General features: G+C 47.7%; 1 protein-coding gene across 1 annotated transcript in view; it reads left to right on the top strand.

The window, feature by feature from the left end:
- Positions 1–17,629, top strand: part of LOC104516052 (ankyrin-3-like) — a gene marked incomplete at its 5' end in the record, with an annotated part of 74,300 nt that extends 56,671 nt beyond the window's left edge. Inside the window, 5 exons of the mRNA XM_010160251.1 lie at positions 1,964–2,062; positions 11,022–11,105; positions 11,228–11,287; positions 13,084–13,169; positions 16,227–17,629. Coding sequence (XP_010158553.1) covers positions 1,964–2,062; positions 11,022–11,105; positions 11,228–11,287; positions 13,084–13,152 — 312 coding nt within the window. The remainder of the gene's footprint in view (positions 1–1,963; positions 2,063–11,021; positions 11,106–11,227; positions 11,288–13,083; positions 13,170–16,226) is intronic.
- Positions 17,630–18,487: the final 858 nt, after the last annotated feature.

The raw sequence follows: 18,487 nt of genomic DNA, 5'->3' as shown, positions 1-18,487 counted from the left end.
ATGCTCATCCATCCTGGCCTTGAAGACAGCCAGGGATGGGGCACTCACTTCCAATTCAGGAAGAATCAGAAAATTCTAATCTAATTTGAAATCAGTAGTTTAATTACTAACACAACCCTATTCATGGTGAGACACTTCATGTGCTGTCATGAAAACAGACAGAGAATTTCAACTGCAGTCTTTCTGCAAGGTGTTTGTCAGAAATGCTCCATAAAGACAAAAGTGTGGAAGAACCAGATTTATTTCTGTGGAAAGAAAGGGGGAACAAATAAAATTACTTCCCAAAATGAGAGATTTTTGGAAAGGAAAGAGTTAAGAAGTGGCAGTCATCTACCTGCAGGGTGAGGGCTGTGTCAGTGTTTTGCACACAGTTTGCAACAAGAGATAAACTCAGACAATTGATACTGGGCTGCTGCCTGGTGACGTGGAGGAAACAAATTGTTGGTCTCATGCCAAGTCCACATAAATGCCCAAAAGCTTATAACAGCAGTGCAGTGACAGCGGGGAAAGAGTTAAGAAGTGGCAGTCATCTACCTGCAGGGTGAGGGCTGTGTCAGTGTTTTGCACACAGTTTGCAACAAGAGATAAACTCAGACAATTGATACTGGGCTGCTGCCTGGTGACGTGGAGGAAACAAATTGTTGGTCTCATGCCAAGTCCACATAAATGCCCAAAAGCTTATAACAGCAGTGCAGTGACAGCGGAGGCCATATAATTCTCTGTGAATCATCATAGATACCGGTGATCTAGCAAAGCATCAGGTAGTGGTGATCTTTTTGAGAGGAGCATAGCACAGTCGGTCTGTAATCCCAAAGAGGGTGATGTCCAACGCGTGGTTGAAGTGACTCCCAGTATCTGAATTCCATCAGAAATCAGCCACTTGCACCTGTTTATTAAAAATAACTCTTCCTCCAGAACCTTCATGCCCTCTGAGAATCTTCTGCTTCTTGTTACGTCTTTGAGATAGGGTTGGATTACAATTTTTTTTTAATATATTTGGTTAGTGTCAGAGGACAGTGGGAGAGTTTACGCGCAGATGAATACTGTCATCCTGCCCTAAATGTTTTTGGTTACGTAGTCTTTTTTCTCTTCCACCATCTATGCCTACTCTTATTTTACATGTCATTTCAAAGAAATGCTTCTTGTTTGGGATGTCTGTGGCTTGACTGAAAAAGAGAGACAGAAATGCAGTTAGCAATCTCCACTATTCATGACTTCAATATCAGTTTTGGCCTGTTTTTGAGTAGTTATAGAGAAAATTTTCTAATTTCTCTGTGCAGAAAAAGGTCAGTTCAGCCAAACATCATGTGAGAAAGGCCTCTGCCCTGTGTCCATCGCACACATGGGTATGAAGCCCTCCGCCAGGCACGTGCACACAGAGCTGCTCAGCCTCAAAGGCGAGGAGCTCCTTGGATTTTGGAGGGGAAAATACTGGGGCTGCCAGAGGGCACCAGGATGGAGAAGATGAACGCGTGCAGCTGTGGTACCAAGCTGAGACCCCCTCGCCCTAAGCCAAAGTCTACCAGTTCCTTTCCTAAAAAATGCAGAGTGATTGTACTTCACACTACAGTTTTGCTACTTAAAAGCAGATAAATACAGATCAGACAAGACATGTACATGGAGAAGTTCTTCAAAATGCTTACTTGTATTCTTCTTTGTGGAGGATCTCCACTGAATCTTTCTGTGTTCTGTCATCTGTCTTTAGGAGGGAGTTCACTTTTCTAAGACTTAAGAGCTGCGAGATACTCCATACCTGGTATACTTACTAAGCTATAGCATGCCAAGGAGCAAAAAGGCCTCCTCCCACCACATACTTTAAGAACAAAACTGCGAGTCATTGTGTACATAATTGAGACAGGAAAAACACTGTTCATGATAACCTCTGTTTTCTTCTCCTAGTCCTGATCAGCATGTTCTGTCTTGCAAATGTGCTGTTCAAATGTACTAAAACTGCATTTATTAGGAATGTAGTGACAGTGACAGTGAGATTGAATGTGAGTCGAGCTCAGATGAAGAGCAAAGAATTACTACAAGAGTTTATCGACGGCGGCTGATTCTGAAGGTATTTTGTGACCTGCATTCCCGAGGTGACGTTGGCATGGACGTGGGTTTGGGCTGCTGTGTCAGAATGTCAGTTTTGGCATACTGGAGTCCCTCTGGTAGTGTGGTTTCCATTGCCAGTATGTGTTTATAACCAAGTGCTAAGTGGTCTTTTCTTGCTTAACCCGGAGGTTTACGGTTGTCTTCTGCTGGAAAACAACTGTGCTGCATGGCATGTTGTGTCCTTCACTGACACTGATTTGCATTGCATCTTAAAGGCCGCAGCTAGATGCAGTGTGTTGATCTGATGGAGAGCAAAATGAATTGCAGACAGATATGGGTGAATTTTTTTTTTCCCTTCTATTTTCTTAAAATACTCTAAATTGCAGGTTAAAAAATTGCAGGAATGTACGAGTGGGATATAGGAGAGTATGAGCCATGTACTCTGGTTTAAACTAGTGGTCTTGCTTAATGTGTTCTGGAAAACCCCCTCAAAACAGGAGGTGATTCCCATTTAAATCCTACCAAAGTTAATAAGAGTCTTTGCATTGCCTTCAGTAGCCTTTATTTAGTATATTTATTTACAGATGGACTTTATTTACAGCAAAATACACGTTATATACTGCTAACAATGGCATAGTCTTCTAAATAATTGCATTTGCCCTTCTATTTTTTCTTCTATGGTCCTATAGTGTAGCATTATTTGCCTGCAGCATGTAGCATAAGAAAACTATTCTGCATCAGAAACCGTTATGTTAATCCCTCAGTAATTTACAGGATTTATTAGATTCTTATTAGAAAATCAGGTAGTCAAGCCATGCAAAAGCCAGGCAGGCACCATAGTGCTATTGCAGCACTAGCTGAGCTTGCCTGAGATGTAGCTGTGAGTTTTGGAAGGACTCGTGACGCTCTGATAGCACGTGTCCGTGTTGCTGGTTTTTCCATGCCTTGTGGAGAAGAGTACACGTACAGGCACCGCGCTTTTTGTGTCATGCAGCTGGCAGAGAGGCTGCTCTGCGCAGGTACTGATCTCCCTGAGATGCAGACACTTTCAGAGGAGGCAGGGTGACCTTTCTGACTGTCTTCACCTTGAATTTCTTCAGTATACACGTCGCACTCCTCATCTCCACAGGCAGAACCTGCTGCCTTCCATGAAAGGCCCTGGCAGATCCAGGGTATAACCCTCCATCGGTTATTCCCACTGCAGATAAGACACGACTGCTCAGAAATAGGAACGGGGTTTCTGTTTTCAGACGGGGCGGGTGCAGTGTGGGCGATCAGACCCTTGAATGCTGCAAGAGAGTTCCTGGCAAGACATAAAGCATCCCCGTGCTGAAAGTTTTAAAGGCCGCACAGTGGGCCTGTGGCTGAGGTCCCCCACCCAATTGATGTCTGAACTATCTTAGCATCCACTGGTTTGGAGTCCAGAAATGTCAGATTAGAAAAGGGAAGGTGTGTAAAGGCAGCCTTCGCGTGCTTTCCAAGTACGTACGCTGCGTTTGGAGGAAGGCAGGGGAAATTGTTTTTAAACATGGTGGTGTAATTTGGGGTTGACCTTCTACCAGAGCAATGGTAAAGCAGTGTCCGCAGCGCAGGTGCCAACGGGAGGGCGTGCATGGTGAGTGGGGGCGGCTGGATGTGCTCGGTTGGCAGTGTGTCTGATCTGAACCTACCTCTTCATTAGAAAATACATGTGATACTTCTGTCGTTTTCTGATGATTTGTAGCTTCTCCCACTCTACGTCTCAAGACAAGCTTAGAACAAGAAGTGTCAAAGCAGCGAGCGATCATCAGGCCTTTTAGAGAAAGAGCTGGATAGTGGAAACACCCATTTCAATAGGTATATTTTGATTATGTAAGGTGTATGAAATGGTAGGATCAAGCTTTAACACTGACAGGGATCTGGGCCTTTATTCCTGCACATTCCTGGGAGCAGAGGTTCAGCTCGGGTGAACTGAAATCACCGTGAGAGTGTGCGTTAGCTGAGGAACAGCTCCTCGTTCAGGAACAGGTCTCGGGACGTAGCGCTCAGAGGCACAGAGCAACGAGCTCAGCCTGCAGAGTGAAAAGAACTCTGGGGTTTGTGCCACGGGCCCTGAGGAGTGGTCGGGAGCAGCAGGCCCACAACCCGTGAGTGAGCGCTGTCGGACCCCGGTGCCCCTCTCTGGGGCTCACACTGCGTGGGGCTGGCAGCGGCTTGCCCAGAGCAGTAGCGAGGGGGGAATCGGGCTCTCCTGCTCTGGTGTTTTCTGATGCTCCTGGCTAGCCAAACAGTTGTGAAGGGGCAATACGGAGTAGGTGGCAAGGGCGTTTGCCCCCACCCTGTTTCTCCTGTCCCCCAGGCAGCAAACCTCCCACATGATGCCAATGAAATCATAGAAACAATCTTTAGGTCAGAAAAGACCTTTAAGATCATCGAGTCCAACCATTAAAATGCCCCAGTGCTTGTCTGCAGTGACGCCTGGACCAGGGGAGCACTTACCCTATACTGCCGTGTGTTGTGGTTACTTAGGAGCCAGCCCTGGAAATCTTTGTTGAGTTTGCATTCTCTGGAATACAAAAAAAAAAAGGTTTGAACGCCTGGCAAACCTGGGCACAGGGTTCGTAAATGGATGGCAGCGCTGTGCCCGTGCCGTCAGCTGCGCGCGGGACCCGCATTGTTTTACCGTAGCGCAGACTCGTTGCTGGCTGCGCGTTGCATTAAAAGCGAGAGGTACTCGCGTAGCCCGCAGGGATGAAGTTTGGTAACGCCAAAACCTCGAGGATCAATTGACTCCTGTGGAAAAAAGACTTTGCTGTGTGCCTCCGCAGCTACTGTCAGGGCTGCATCACTTCATTACCTTTGTCCTCCTTTCCCAAGTTGTTTTTCAGTGCCATTCTGCATTATTGCTAACACCATTATTTCCGTTTAACTGCTACCTTAGTTATGTACTGGCCCAAATGTGGAGAAAGGCTTTTCTCTCCCCTGGAGGTATTTTCCCAGCAGTCTGAGGGCTGAGTCCTGTCAAGTGTTCAGCACTCTTGAGCACATTCCCATGGGATTTAGCACTTCAGAGGGCTGAGCCCATAAAACCAGACAAGCAAGGACTGATGCCCATTTCCACATGTAATAGGATCATATTCTAACCTCAAGGTAGTGCAGATGTTTTTGTTTTTGCTTCCTTTCCCCTCTTCTGTTCACATGGTGGATTGATGGGACAGGGCATTGAAAAAGAAACTGGTTTTTATGGTAGCACAGGAATGCGAGCAATTAGCACACAAGGGAAAAATAAGAGTGCTGCCACAATGTGCACATTCAGAGCCCGATCCAAAGCTCCTTTTATTCAGTCATGACAGAAATCAGTGTCTAATTTTTCATGCTTTTTCAGAGGTTGTTAAATCTTTCATGGGTACAAATTTTTGGCAAAAACTGTTCAGTAAGATACTTGCCAAAAGGTTTATGGTAGAATTTTGTAATGGAAAACAAAATAGATTCCTAAGTGGGGTTATTCAAATCTCATGTCACTTTGTATCTTATACTTTGGATATTTCTTGCTGATTTTTATTAAAGATTTCTTTGTCTCTTTCCATGCATTTTGCCCATGAAACCCCCCATTACTGATGGCCAAGGGTTTGGTTCAGCCTGCAGTGGAGGAGTGGCACGGGAGCCTGAGCCGCAGTCAGTCAGAACTAGAACCAGCAGCTTTCATGATCTTCTTACTCAGAGGAAACTTAAGAAAGTGAAAATGTGGCCATGCTGTAGGTGAGAAGAATTAAGCGCCTGTGCCCCATGGAAGCACATGGGAAGCGTTTCCATTTGTGTATTCAGCTGCAGTCACTCCCAGGCTGGGAGGGCTGCAGAACAGAATTGCTCTGCTCCCTATGTGCCCTCACCCTGTCTCTGCCAGGGTTGGAGCTGCTGCCCTCAGTAGGACAACACAGAGAGAAAGTAAAACACCGACTGCAAGTGCAGTTCTAAGGTCTGTTCGTCATGTTGTCCTCCATGCAACAAGCCACAGACCGATGCCTGCCTCCCAATATTGCTCTGCCCCATTTGCAGCATTGGCTTGCCAGTTGGTTTACTGGGGTTTTTTCCGCCTTTCCTATGGCTTTAGCAATACCTCTGCAAACAAGCAAGTTCAGACTCAGCACGGGTGCAGGCGGAGAGTCATGGCGTCTGATTAACCAAGGTCTCCCTGAGTAGGCAGAACTCACTAATGAAAATTACTTTAATGAAAGATGTTTGTTTCTACTGCCACTGCCACAGAGGCTTGAGACCCCAAGGAGACTGAGGCGCAGCTGCTGTTTGTGCATTACGAGAATGTGATCTCAAGACCGGAAGGATTATGTCTTGATGGTGGCATAGGCCAGCAAGGGAAGAGGTCTGAGCGCTCTGTACAGCTCCTGTTCCCATTGCAGCATCGCCCCTGGTCTTTGGATCTTTCCAGCTTGCTTATTTCTGCCTGCTTTTAGATTTTTTTTTTTTAATCCTTCTGGATAAGAGACATCCAGCCGCACCTTTTCTCCACTGTTACAACACTAGGTGTACAGGAGGGACTATTATCCAGCTAGTAGCAAAACAAACATGAAAGAGAACCAGAGGTCTGACAGATCTGCAGTGAACTTTGGCACAATACCGCAGCACCGACTGCATAACTTCCATTATCTGCAAGTCCCTGGGAACACCCATCATCTGCAAATAACTTAAGAAAAGCAGTGGGGCTGGCGGAAGGCTCTGAGGAAGCTGCTCTTTGCTTCTCCTGCCCTGGAGAGCAGCAGAGAGAGGATACCGGCTGGTTTTGGCAGGACTACACTCCAGCGAGCAGGGTGACATTAAAGCGCTCTGCTTTGCAAAGCTTCCTGGCATGTTGTGGGGCTGAGGCTTGCAGACTGCAGCCTTTGTATGGTTTAGTCCCAGGGATATAGCTGAGCTTCCAGTAATCGCGGTATTAAGTTTTCTCCCTGCCTTTCTAAAGCTCTTGGTATTGTGACAGTGATTTCGACTGGTCAAGGGTAAAATGAAGCCCACATAAGTATGATGCAGCAGAAAGACTTTTATTCTTCAGCTGTGACGCAGATGCACCAGCTTTGTGTTTAAAAAGAGCTTTTGTTGACAAGGGCATCTAATGTGCCATTCTAACCCAAAGCTGGTTTGAGATCTGACAAGTAAAACTGCCAGTGGGTAAGGGTTTTTTTTTTCTTTCCCTGTAGCAAACATCCATCTTTATAACTCTGTAGGATTAGAAACATCAGTAAACCAGATCTACCTCCTGCCAATTGTGAGCCCTCCTGCAATTTGTTTAACTACTCACCAGCGAGAGAATTGTGAAAGCTGGATTTCACGCGTGCTGACTGCTGAGTATTTACAGCATTTATCCCTAAACTGTGCTTAAAGGAGCACATAGCTAATTAAAAACCAAGCTGCACCATACCTTTTAAACTGCATTTTCTTCCAAGAGATATCTTTCAGTGCATCAATAGAGTTTTCATGCTAAAGCTGAGCCCGGTAGCCCTCACTAACCTGCTTTAAGGAAAAAAGGGTCGCAGCCGCGAGGAGTCAGAGGAGCAGTACGTGCAAGCAGCATTGGCACGCCAGGTAGTCTGGTGACCTTCCTGCGGGCCATGATATTTTATTTCTGTTTCTCATGGATTTTATTGTAGTGGCTTTGGACATCCTGTTCATGAGAGGAAACCTCTCCATGCCTCTGTGCTGGGACATCTGGGCCAGGGTTCCCTCCCGTCCTTTAGGGCACCATGCAGGAGCTCGCTGGGGAGTCTGAGCCCACGGGTGGGAGGCCAGGAAAGAATGTGGCTACTTCTCCATCTGCTATGCTTCTGATTAAAGTATTAACTCTCCAGAATCGGTATTTCCTCCCCTCCCACACCCTTGTTTCACTGGGGCTAGGAAACCCCACAGGTTTCAGTTCCCAAAACCTTTACCCCGTCATCGCCCTCCTGCAGCAGCAGCAGTCCCCGTGCCGTTCTCATTTCTGCTGTTTTGCTCATGAGAAAGGAAGGAGCAGGCTGCCATCGCTGAGGCCCTGCTCACCGGGGGGCCAGCCTCTTACTTCCCTCCTGCGCGTAGCCCAATGCTTAGGCAGGTATACAATTTCTCCTTCTGTGAGCCATCAGCAGGGTCCTCTGGGGAATGAATTGTACGGTCTCTGTCCAGGTTCCATCTGAAGGGTTCAGGAGCCCGCCGTTCTGCCGTGCTGCTTGTAGGGATGCCAGTGTTCCCAGGCCTGGGGACCTCGGCTGGGTCCCTTCAGCCCGGGGACCTTCTCAGGTGCAGGACCTCATCCTTCTGTACCTGCACAGTGGGGTCTGCCTGGCTGTGGAGCCTGCCCTGCTCTCGGTGATGCCTCCTCAAGCATCGAAGTTCAGCAAGTTTTACAGCCTGGGAAAGCATGGGGGAAAAGGCATGTAAAATGGCCAAAGCTGTTTAATTACTTAATCATCAAGCGGTGATTTCAATACAGCTTTTCAGTATGAAATAAGCAAAACTTCTGCACCTCAGCACCTGCCATTATTCAGACCAAGGGCTTGGTTAGTGGCAGTGCTTCCCTCTGCCCTTCGGTGCTCCCCTCTGGCTCCTGCCTGCTGCGATCAAAAATGGAAAAGCTAGGCTATAGAAAAGACTGCAAATGGCTTGCAAACAAAGGAAAGGTTTATTTGGTTTAGAGCTGTCATGGTTTAGGCCCAGCTGGCAACAAAACCCCACATGGCCGCTCGCTCACTCCTCCCCATGGTGTGATGGGGAAGAGAAAGCGTAAGGAAAAGCTTGCGGGTCGAGACCAGGTCGAGGAGGGATCTCTCACCAGTTACAGTCACTGACAACACCGACTTGACTTGGGAAGAAAATCAATTTAATTAGTTACCAATCAAATCAGAGTAGGGCAATGAGAAATGAAACTAACTAATGAAACTAACACCTTCCCCCCCACACACCTAACTTCTTTCCAGGCTCTGTTTCACTCACACTTTTCCCTGCCTGATCCCTAGTGGAACAGGGAACGGGGGTTGTGGTGAGTTCATCACACACGGTCTCTGTTGCTCCTTCCACCTCAGGGGAGGATCCTCACACTCTGCGCCTGCTCCAGCGTGGGGTCCCTCCCACAGGAGACAGGCCTCTGCCAACTTCTCCAATATGAGTCCTTCCCTAGGGCTGCAGTTCTTCCCAAACTGCTCTGGCGTGGACACCCCCCACAGGGTGCCATCCTTCAGGAGCATCCTGCTCCACCATGGGCTTCCTATGGAGTCAGGGCCTCCTTCAGGCACGTCCCCCTGCTCCAGTGTGGGGTCCCCCCTGGGCTGCAGGGGGGTCTCTGCTCCCCCGTGACCTTCCATGGCTGCAGGGGCACAGCCTGCCCTCTCACCATGGGCTGTAGGGGAACGTCTGCTCCGGGCACCTCCTCCCACCTTTCTGCACTGACCTGGGGTGTGCCTTGTCTCTCCCCCATCCCACTCCTCTCTCCACTGCCAGTTCTCTTTGCTTTCCCCTCTCAAATACGTTAATCACAGAGATGCTAACTGGCTCGGCCACAGCCAGAGGTGGGTCAGACTTGGAGCCAGGGAAGGTTCCAGTATCTTCTCACAGGAGCCACCCCTGTAGCCCCCCACCACACAAGCCCAATATAAGAGCTTAGAAAAAGCCTGCAAACCTAAGGTTACAACATGCATATTGACAAAGCTGCGTTTGTAAGGAAAACAGTTAAAAAAAATAACCAGGGCATCGCTATGTTTGTTCATTAAAAGCAGTGCCCGGAGCTTGTGCAGACAACTGTGCAGCGTACAGACACAGCAGATAGGAATTATATTTGCACGGTGCTGCTTAGCACATGGAAGCATTATGCAAGCTTGATGTTGAGCTCTAATAATCTCATTTCAAACATTATTTCGTTGGTAATATTGTATAACATGTTTTATACAATTTTTCTACTTCCTCTCTCTAGTTGCTATTTTTTGCATAGTGGGTTGAGGGTGAGGGGAGGAGAAAGGTTTTAAGGATTCTTTTTGTCTGTTTGTTTAAAGGGTTATTCGTTTACATGTGAAATTTTTTTCATAGGTAGGGCAGCTACATTATGATTGTATTGATTTATATGAAATAAGTAAGCACAGACAATGGGTATTTTCGAAGCGTGAAAGGCAGCGCTTGCTTCAGCACCCCGGTTTGGATCCATGGCTTTGTGGGGTAAAGGTGTCAGGGTTCTTCTGGAACATAAGTTCATCACTGCCAGCTAGCCTCAGGCTCTGAAGTAACGTCGTTTGTTTATCATTTGAACAATAATTCTGGTAGTGGCATTAAGTCACTAGCACGGCAGTCAGGAAGCGGCCGTTACATGTGCTCATGCTGGTGCTATAAATTGCTGGTACGGCAAGAAGCAGCGGCTGGAGTGCTGCCGACCCCGGTAGGTTACGCACCTCGGCAGGGCGGCAGGCGTTACCGTGCCAGGAGAAGCGTCACGTAAGATAACCTTTCTCCGTTTCGTGAGTGCTGAGAAGTCTTGTCTTCTGTGCTTGTGTTTAAGATCTCGTGTTCAGCATTTTTTTTTCAGCAGGCTACAGGCAAAGCTGCCTTTTTAAATCCCAAATTTCCCCCCGCCTGGTGTTGGTGTTGGACCACGTCTCAGTCAGTGCTGGGCACTGAGGAGCCGTGAAAAGCTGATGGATGTCTGATCAGAATTTGTGAATTTGTGCCTCGATCTCATGGGACTCAGACTGGCCGCAAGACGATTTATTGCCCAGAGAGCTTCGTGGCACGAATTGGTTAATAAGAACAGCGTGCCAGACGCTCCCTGCGGGCTTTAAGGACACATCCTGTAGAATCAATGCACAGGTGTTGGCGTGCTAAATGAGCAAGGCCTCGTACTAGTTGTGTGCCATAAAGCCAACGGTCACATAAAGCTGAAGCTAGCATGTGCTTGTCGCTTGGATTGGTGTGGCAACGCGTGCGCGTTTGGCAGGATGCAGGCTCTGTCGCTAATCTTGTAACACGTTCTTTAGGGCGAGGAAGCAAAAAACATTCCTGGTGAATCTGTAACAGAGGAACAGTTTACCGACGAAGAAGGCAACGTCATCACGAGAAAAGTAATCACGACTTACGTCACCGCTCTGAGCCTTTGCGTTCAAGTAACTTCTTTTAACGTGTTTTCTCCCTTTAGAATCTAGGACAAAAAATATCGACACTTTTCATGTGTTGCTTCCCACAGATCACCCGGAAGGTAGTCAGACGCGTTGTTATCCCCCACGAGAGGAGAGTTGGTGAAATGGTAATGGAACAGGGACTACCAGGAAATAACAGTAGACGCAGAGGGTTGTGTTGACTGCTAGAAAGCGCTGCTAAAGGGCTGGAGGTTTGCATTTAACAAGGAGCCTCGGCAGAGCGCGGTGCTTGCGGTTATTGACAAGTTGTGTGTTCGGGCGACGGGGCAGGGGTCTCTGCGCTGCGTGCGGCCAGGGGCTGCGTCAAGGGGGCCCGGCTGAACTCGGTCGGCACAGAAGCGTTAAGGTCTGTTTCTGTGGAACAGGCAGCAGGCTTAAACCAGAGATTTGGGGCCTGTTTTGTGCCACCAAGATGAGCCGTGGCTGCGGGTTTGGTTAAGCCCTTGACGGATTTGTGCCTTATGCCCACAGGTGTAGCGTGTTGCTTTTTGACCAGCCCAAAGGAACGAGCTGCAGCCGGGTCTCCACCGGCCTCATGCTCACCTGCCTAACACCCCTGCGTTACTGGCTGTCTGTGGGATTCAGGGGACCGTGAACGTACCCAAGCAGTGGCATCCTGCACGAGCAAGCAGCAGGACAGGGTTTTGTCCCTGGCAGTTAAAGTCAGAAGCCCTTCTGCAGGGCGGGACTGCGCCCAGCTTCAGTACCCCCAAAAAGAAGGGAGGGTGGCAGGAAGGGCTGGACTGTCATGCCCCAGCACGCCCCAGCTCCTCTTGCAAGGGGCTCCGGGGGTGCGGGCAGGCTGTGCCTCGAGCTGTCCCCTACCTCAAGGAGGCCTTGGGGCAAGGAGCAGCAGCTCTGGAGGCAGGTGGCATCGAGGAAGCTCGTGCCTTGATCCCCAGCACATGGCCTGTGAGCCCTGTGCTCCAATAAGTTGTCATTTGGGTTAATGGGAATTTCGACTGAGTGAAAACAGATTCATAAGCAAAGATAACCAACACTCCTTATCTACTGGTAATTAAAAAGGAGTAAAAAAGCAGGGGGGGGATGACACAGAAATAGGAGGGTTGAAACAAACGTATTTCCATCCCGCCTTTCGTAGTCCTTTATCAGGGGAAAAACAAATCCTGCCCAGCAAAGGGAAGACATTCTCCATTTGCTGCACCGGATTAGATTAGTCGGGGACTACAAATAGTTACAGACACATCAATGCAGGTCACCTGCGGGGTAATTCTGCTGATAGCCACACATAAACAGATGCCTTTCTCTGATGGGAATGAGGCTTGTGATTACTGGAGTATTTATTTTTAGATGATTATTGAGCTACTTTTAATGAGCAAAGATGAGCTTTATTTTGGGGTTTGCTATTTTAAAGACCCTGAAACCTGCACTGCTTGTCACTGTCACTGTTTTTACTTGTGTGCTGCTTCAGTGGTGGGTTTTGCTGGCTTTCTGCCTCTTCCCTTTCTTCCATTACTAACCTGCTCACTTTAAAGCACAGACATTGTGAAACATCCTACCAGCAGCCATGGCCTGTGCTGTTGGAAATGTCCACCGATCCGGGCTGACCCGGGAGGCCGGTCGGGAGAGGTGATTTTCCTTGACGGCTGCAGTTGATGGCAGGGGCTGTGCCGAGGGCCGCCAGCCGGGATCTGCGACCCAAGGGTTGTGCCAAAATTGTAGACCTCTGTTTTCTACTTGAGGATGATATTTCAGGCCTGTGCTTTTGCAGCTCAGCAGAGTGGATAAGTAGATGGCGTGCATCTTTGAAATGAAGCGTTAATGTGGTTTAACTGCTTTTTACTCATCCTGTTACAGCAAAATGTGGAGCCTGTTTTGGAGGCAGGTTTAGAATTACGAGCGCTCTGCAGGCTATGTTAACGTTCATACTTTTCCTTTAAAGCAGGGAGAAGCTTATAAGGTTAAGACAAAGAAGGAAGTCAGACACGTGGAGAAGAAAAGTTACTCGTGAAAGCCGACCACTGAACGGTCAGTGTGATCCGTTTTCTTCCATTGCTGACGCCTTCTGCCAGCGCAGCGCTGCACGGCATGGGGCCTAGCGCCTGGGCTGCACAGTGGCTTGCCTTCTGCTACCTTGACATTGCTTTCAAGCTGCAAAGCTGAATAGATGGGCCTTGATCTTGTAAGCAGAAAATGACCTTGAGCTCGTGCATAGAAACCGAGCTTTGCTTCTTGGAACAGAAAGCAAAGCAAGAGTGAGTAAGAATTTTGGGAGGGTTGCAAGGTGGTGTGTCTGTAATCCACAGCACTTTCTACTCCTAAAAGTCACCTTAAACACAAGTAGCGAAGTGCACACCAGTGAATCTACTGGGAGTGAAAGGCTTCTTCCACCGTCAGCTTTGTGATCTGAGGGCACTTACCTAAGTCAAAGTCCTTCCAAGAGCCACTGAAGTGTTTCAGTATTTGCCAACAAATAATCCTTACCAACTGTTTCTTGTGAGTTCTATTGATCCAGCCGTAACAATTCTAACAGCAGAGCAGCGGACAGTGTAAGGGCTTCCCAAACTAAAACCAAATGCACAGGCTAAGGGGCCCTTGCAGTGGCTCTGTAACAGCGTGCCGGAGCACCAGCGCAGCCACAGCCTGCTCTGCCTCGATCCCATCGCTACAGTCACACAGCAAATATGCCTGTAAATACAGGAGGAGCCAGTCTCTCTCTGTCAGTGCTGGTCGGTCAGTCTTGGCTTCAAGTGTGTATGTTTACCACGTCCGTGTCTTTTTTTGAATCATCACTTTTCTTAGTGGGTTTTAGGAATTGGGCAGAGGAAGAGTGTATTTAGCGTAGGTCTGTGTGTTATCCTTTTCCTATACATCTGGTATAGGATTGACTGAGGGATTTAAGAACAGGACAAACAGGACCTGGAAAACACACCAGATAGTGACATGGAGGTAAAGGAGAGAAGCAGAGTCTCTCCTGAGTCACCGGTCCCTTCTGGCTGCTGAAATGTAAGGTAACCCCTAAAGCCACCTGGCTGTATGGGCTTTCTGGGCGTGAGTGGTGCCGTGTGAGACCAGCGGCACTCAGTGTGTGGGATCTAGCCAAAGGCTTTATGGGATCAAGCCCTAAGGAGCCAGTGCTGTGAGGCAACCGGCGTGCTTTCCGCGTCTGGTAAGCACCTGCAGCATCCACCTAGCCCCACTGCAGAATTCCTGGGTTTATTGAGAGCCCTCCCACGTGCCCTAGTAGAATAATACCACTTCACATGGCTTGCTGCTCAACAAACTCATAAAATATTTAATGTTTTGAAAAGGGACATGGCTCTTTTGGGATGTCTTTCTCCTTCATGGAACTCAAGGATATGGGAGGAAAGCAAGCCAAAGGGATGGGGCTGCTTATATGAAATTGTGCCCCAGGTTGCCTCCCGTGCTTCTCCACTGTCAATGTACAGGGGGAAACCCGTGGAAATTTGTGAATTCGAAGGCAGTGAAGACCAGATGGGGCATTGAGCCCCGTCAGCAGTGCAGATAAAGAGCCTGCCAGCATACAAGCGTGATGTAACACACGCTGGGGATAAGCGTTTCATTTTAGAATGAAATGTCATTAATAAGGCAGTGCTTGCCTAACACATGATACATTCTAACCTTCAGAAAGCCAGAGCCTGAGTTCCTGAGAACCAGATTTTCTCCCATGACTGCTGATGCATTTCTCTTGTGATTTCCAGTAGGCAACTCTTCCGTACTCGAGCCCCCGAGGAACTCAGAGAGAGTCTTCCTTAGATAATAAGCCTTTGCTCAGGGGGGAACTTTGTCCCGCAAGATGAATCTCTGTGGCCCAAACTTTGAGATGATAAGCGTGACCCGGTGTGCATTAAGTAATTGTGAGCACAGTCAAGAGACTACTGAAAACATTTTATTTGAAAGCAGAAGCAGATGTATGTGCACAGACGGGGAATTCTGAGAGAAAACCACTTTGTTTCTTCGTCACAAAAGACAAAAAATCCAGCTTGGGAGGCATTGCACTTCCTTTAAAGAAATGTGTGTTTGAGGGGAAAAAAAATCACATCATTAGCCAGATTTGCTGTAAAAAATGTCTTTGTCACCATTGCAAACAAAACCGTTGCATAATACAGATTGGAAGGAAAAGCCAGCGTAACATTCAGTTCTGCAGGACAGCGCTGCGCAAGCCAGCTTTTAGCAGCGGGATGGATTTATGACAGCCGTAGATGTGGACAAGGACAGATTGTTTTAGCACAGAACGCAGTGCGAGCACTTCTGGGGAACGTGCGCGGACCTGTAAACAGACACGTCCATGCCAGCCCGAATCCCACGGGTGCTGCACAAGCCACGCTCCCAAACGGGCTTCCCTGTGCCCAGGTGATGGGGAGCCTGCCGGTCCTCCAGCTCCCGTTCACCTGCGTGTTGTGTTTCTGCTTCCTGCCTCCTTGCTGCCAGGCATCGCCGTGGTACCGCAGATGTAACGTGCCCGCTGCCCTTAGGTGCGTGGTTGGGCTCGGAGGGGCAAGGGAGCAGGAGCTGGACCCCCTGTCTCCTGGATACCGCTCCTGCGAGCCAGGCAGGAGATGGATGGGGCTGCTCTTCCTCGCTTTGTCCTTCGCCAAGTCTCCTAATGGCTGGGCACTGCGCTCCTGGCTCTCCTGGACATGTTCCCTGAGCGACTGGCAGAGGTGGATGTGCAGGGAGTGCAGGTTTTCCACCACTGTGGGGATGCTTGAAACAATCCGCAAAGATGTGCTGTGCAAGCAGCAGCCCTCCTCCTGGGGATGATGCTATTTCTTCCGCTACAGACAGTACCTGTTCCTTGTCGTCATCGGATCTGATGAGCTGGGACTTTGTCTGGGGCGATGCCATGTAGTGTGTTTGTAAATCAGTTCACGAGCAGTGTCGACTGCATGTTCCCTTCATGCCGGGAGCTCAACTAACCTCATCACCTGCCTAGAAAGGGTGTCATTCATCCTGTTGCAGAATCCCATATTGCCTATTAGAACTTTTCTAGTCAGGGAAGGGCCCGAAATTGATTCTGACGAGATGCTCTGGAATGATTTGTGCTGTCTTTTCTTTCCGTAGGACCGTGTGCTTTTACTGCCAGTATTCTAGAGGGACACTCACGGAAGAAAAATCAACAGGAATTAAACATTCACCTATAAAAGTGTGCGTGTGTTTGCTGCTTCCACACATTAACCGCATGGTTTTTATGCAAAACAAACAAACTAAAAAAAAAAAAAAGCACCAAACAAAAAAATTTAATTTAGCATGAGCCAATTTACAGAGCATGGAAATTCACGTTTATTCACAGGATCGGAGGGTGCGCAGTTACCAATGCAGTGTATATACGAGATGCCATGCTGTTAACAGCTTCTTTCAAGCAGTTTGATGTCATCACAAAAGAAATAAATTCCTGTGGCCAGAGGGGACGTACGAAGACGAAATGGTTAAACCATGGAAAGACACTAAAATTACTAAAATCCACAACAGCTCGCCTTATTTTTCTTGGACCCAAACTGTCAGGGTATAAAACACTATTTGTTTCTTTTTTAAACATCAATAGTTTTGCTGTAAATAAACTACACTGTATAAATTCTAACAGAATAGAAGAAATGTTGATAAGGCACTGCCTTTTCGATCACAAACAGAATATTGCGAATGCATTGAGCAGGCTAGGTGTCTCAGATGGCTGCACCTACAGGGATATTCTGGGTGTATCTTCACAGATTCTTGTATATTAGCAATTATAATGTTTGTATATGCAAAAACGCTAGCTTGATTTTAAAAAAATCTTTAAAATCTGCTGCAAATTTAAATGATTCCCAAAATGAGGAATTCTGTAGTTCTGTGAAAATTTTTCTTCAGAGTACTAATATTTTGATGCATGTGTTTCACCTTATTTTGATTAAATCTTTTCCAGTTTTGCAAACACTATACCGCAACATGAAAAATAAGATTTTATCTGTAAACACAAAGCCCTTCATCTAATATTTGTTGCTGTTGCCAATTTTTCAATGAAATGACCTAAACCCCATAACATATACAGTAGTTGCATTATGGGGAGGGGGGTGCTATCTGTTCTCGCTTTATAACGGGGGTAATGCTTGCAGCTTTAGAAGTGGGTTGGTGCTTTAAGGAGCACAAGTTTGGGATATTTTTAAATGAACTGAAGAGAAATTATTAGCTAATAGACTGGCAGCACGCTGTAAAATTATTACTGTATTGTGTACTGGCTATAAGATGTAGAATCTTTCAGTAAGCCAATCATCTGTAATCATCCTAGCAGTGTAATATTAGGTTGTTAAGGCTGCTGTGTTTTAAAGGGCATTTTTATTTGGGTTTTGGTGAAATACTTTAATTTGTTGATTATATTCATATGGAAACAGCATTCATTGATAATAGCTCTAATTACATATGTATGAAAACAACAAACACTGGATGATCTAGTTGATTATTTAAGCATAAAATAAATTGTGTTAAAACTCTTGGATAACTGTACTTGGCCGTGTTCTTGTAACCTACAGACGTGCGGCTTCGCAAGGCCAGCCTTTAGCCACCCCTGGCTTTTTGCTGCTTTTCCTCCCCGTTTCTTGGGTCTGATCCACCTCCTCGTCTTCCCAGTGTGACAGGCCATCCCTTGGCAGGCTGGCACTGGGTGAGGGGGATGGGATGAAGGCACAGCAGGCAGCACACCCTCAGCAAAGCTAAGGAAAACCCACCTCCCCGGGACACGGGAGACTCCACGGGCGTGGGGGAAGGACCTGTGCCGCAGGGGTATGAGCAGCCTCTTCTCTGGCACGTGTGAACGCTGGACTCTTGGAGGGGGACTTTTTACAAGGGCCTGCAGTGACAGGACAAGGGGTAATGGGTTTAAATTGAAAGTGGGGAGGTTTAGATTAGATATCAGGAAGAAGTTCTTCCTGGAGAGGGTGGGGAGGCACTGGGACAGGTTGCCCAGAGAAGCTGTGGATGCCCCATCCCTGGAAGTGTTCAAGGCCAGGCTGGATGAGGCTTGGAGCAACCTGATCTAGTGGAAGGTGTCCCTGCCCATGGCACGGGGGTGGAACGAGATGAGCTTTAAAATCCACAACAGCTCGCCTTGTTTTTCTTGGACCCAAACCATTCAATTATTCTATGATCCCATGGCCACCTTTAATTTCTTTCACCCCATCGAGAACCAGGGAAAATCTTGGCGCCCCAGGAAGCGCTGCTGCAGATCCAACTCAGTTTGCTTGTTACCTGCTGACCCGCACAGGAGCTGCTCCTCACCCGGAGTCAGTTGGCAAAGCTCTCACGACTGTGATGAAAAGCACCCGGCTCCAGGGGAGTGTTACAGGTTGGTT

The sequence above is a fragment of the Eurypyga helias genome, unplaced genomic scaffold, assembly GCF_000690775.1.
Source record: "Eurypyga helias isolate BGI_N326 unplaced genomic scaffold, ASM69077v1 scaffold12841, whole genome shotgun sequence".
NCBI classification, from domain to species: Eukaryota; Metazoa; Chordata; class Aves; order Eurypygiformes; family Eurypygidae; genus Eurypyga; species Eurypyga helias.
Note: the sequence above shows the minus strand (reverse complement) of the source record. Positions and strands in the feature narration are given on the sequence as shown.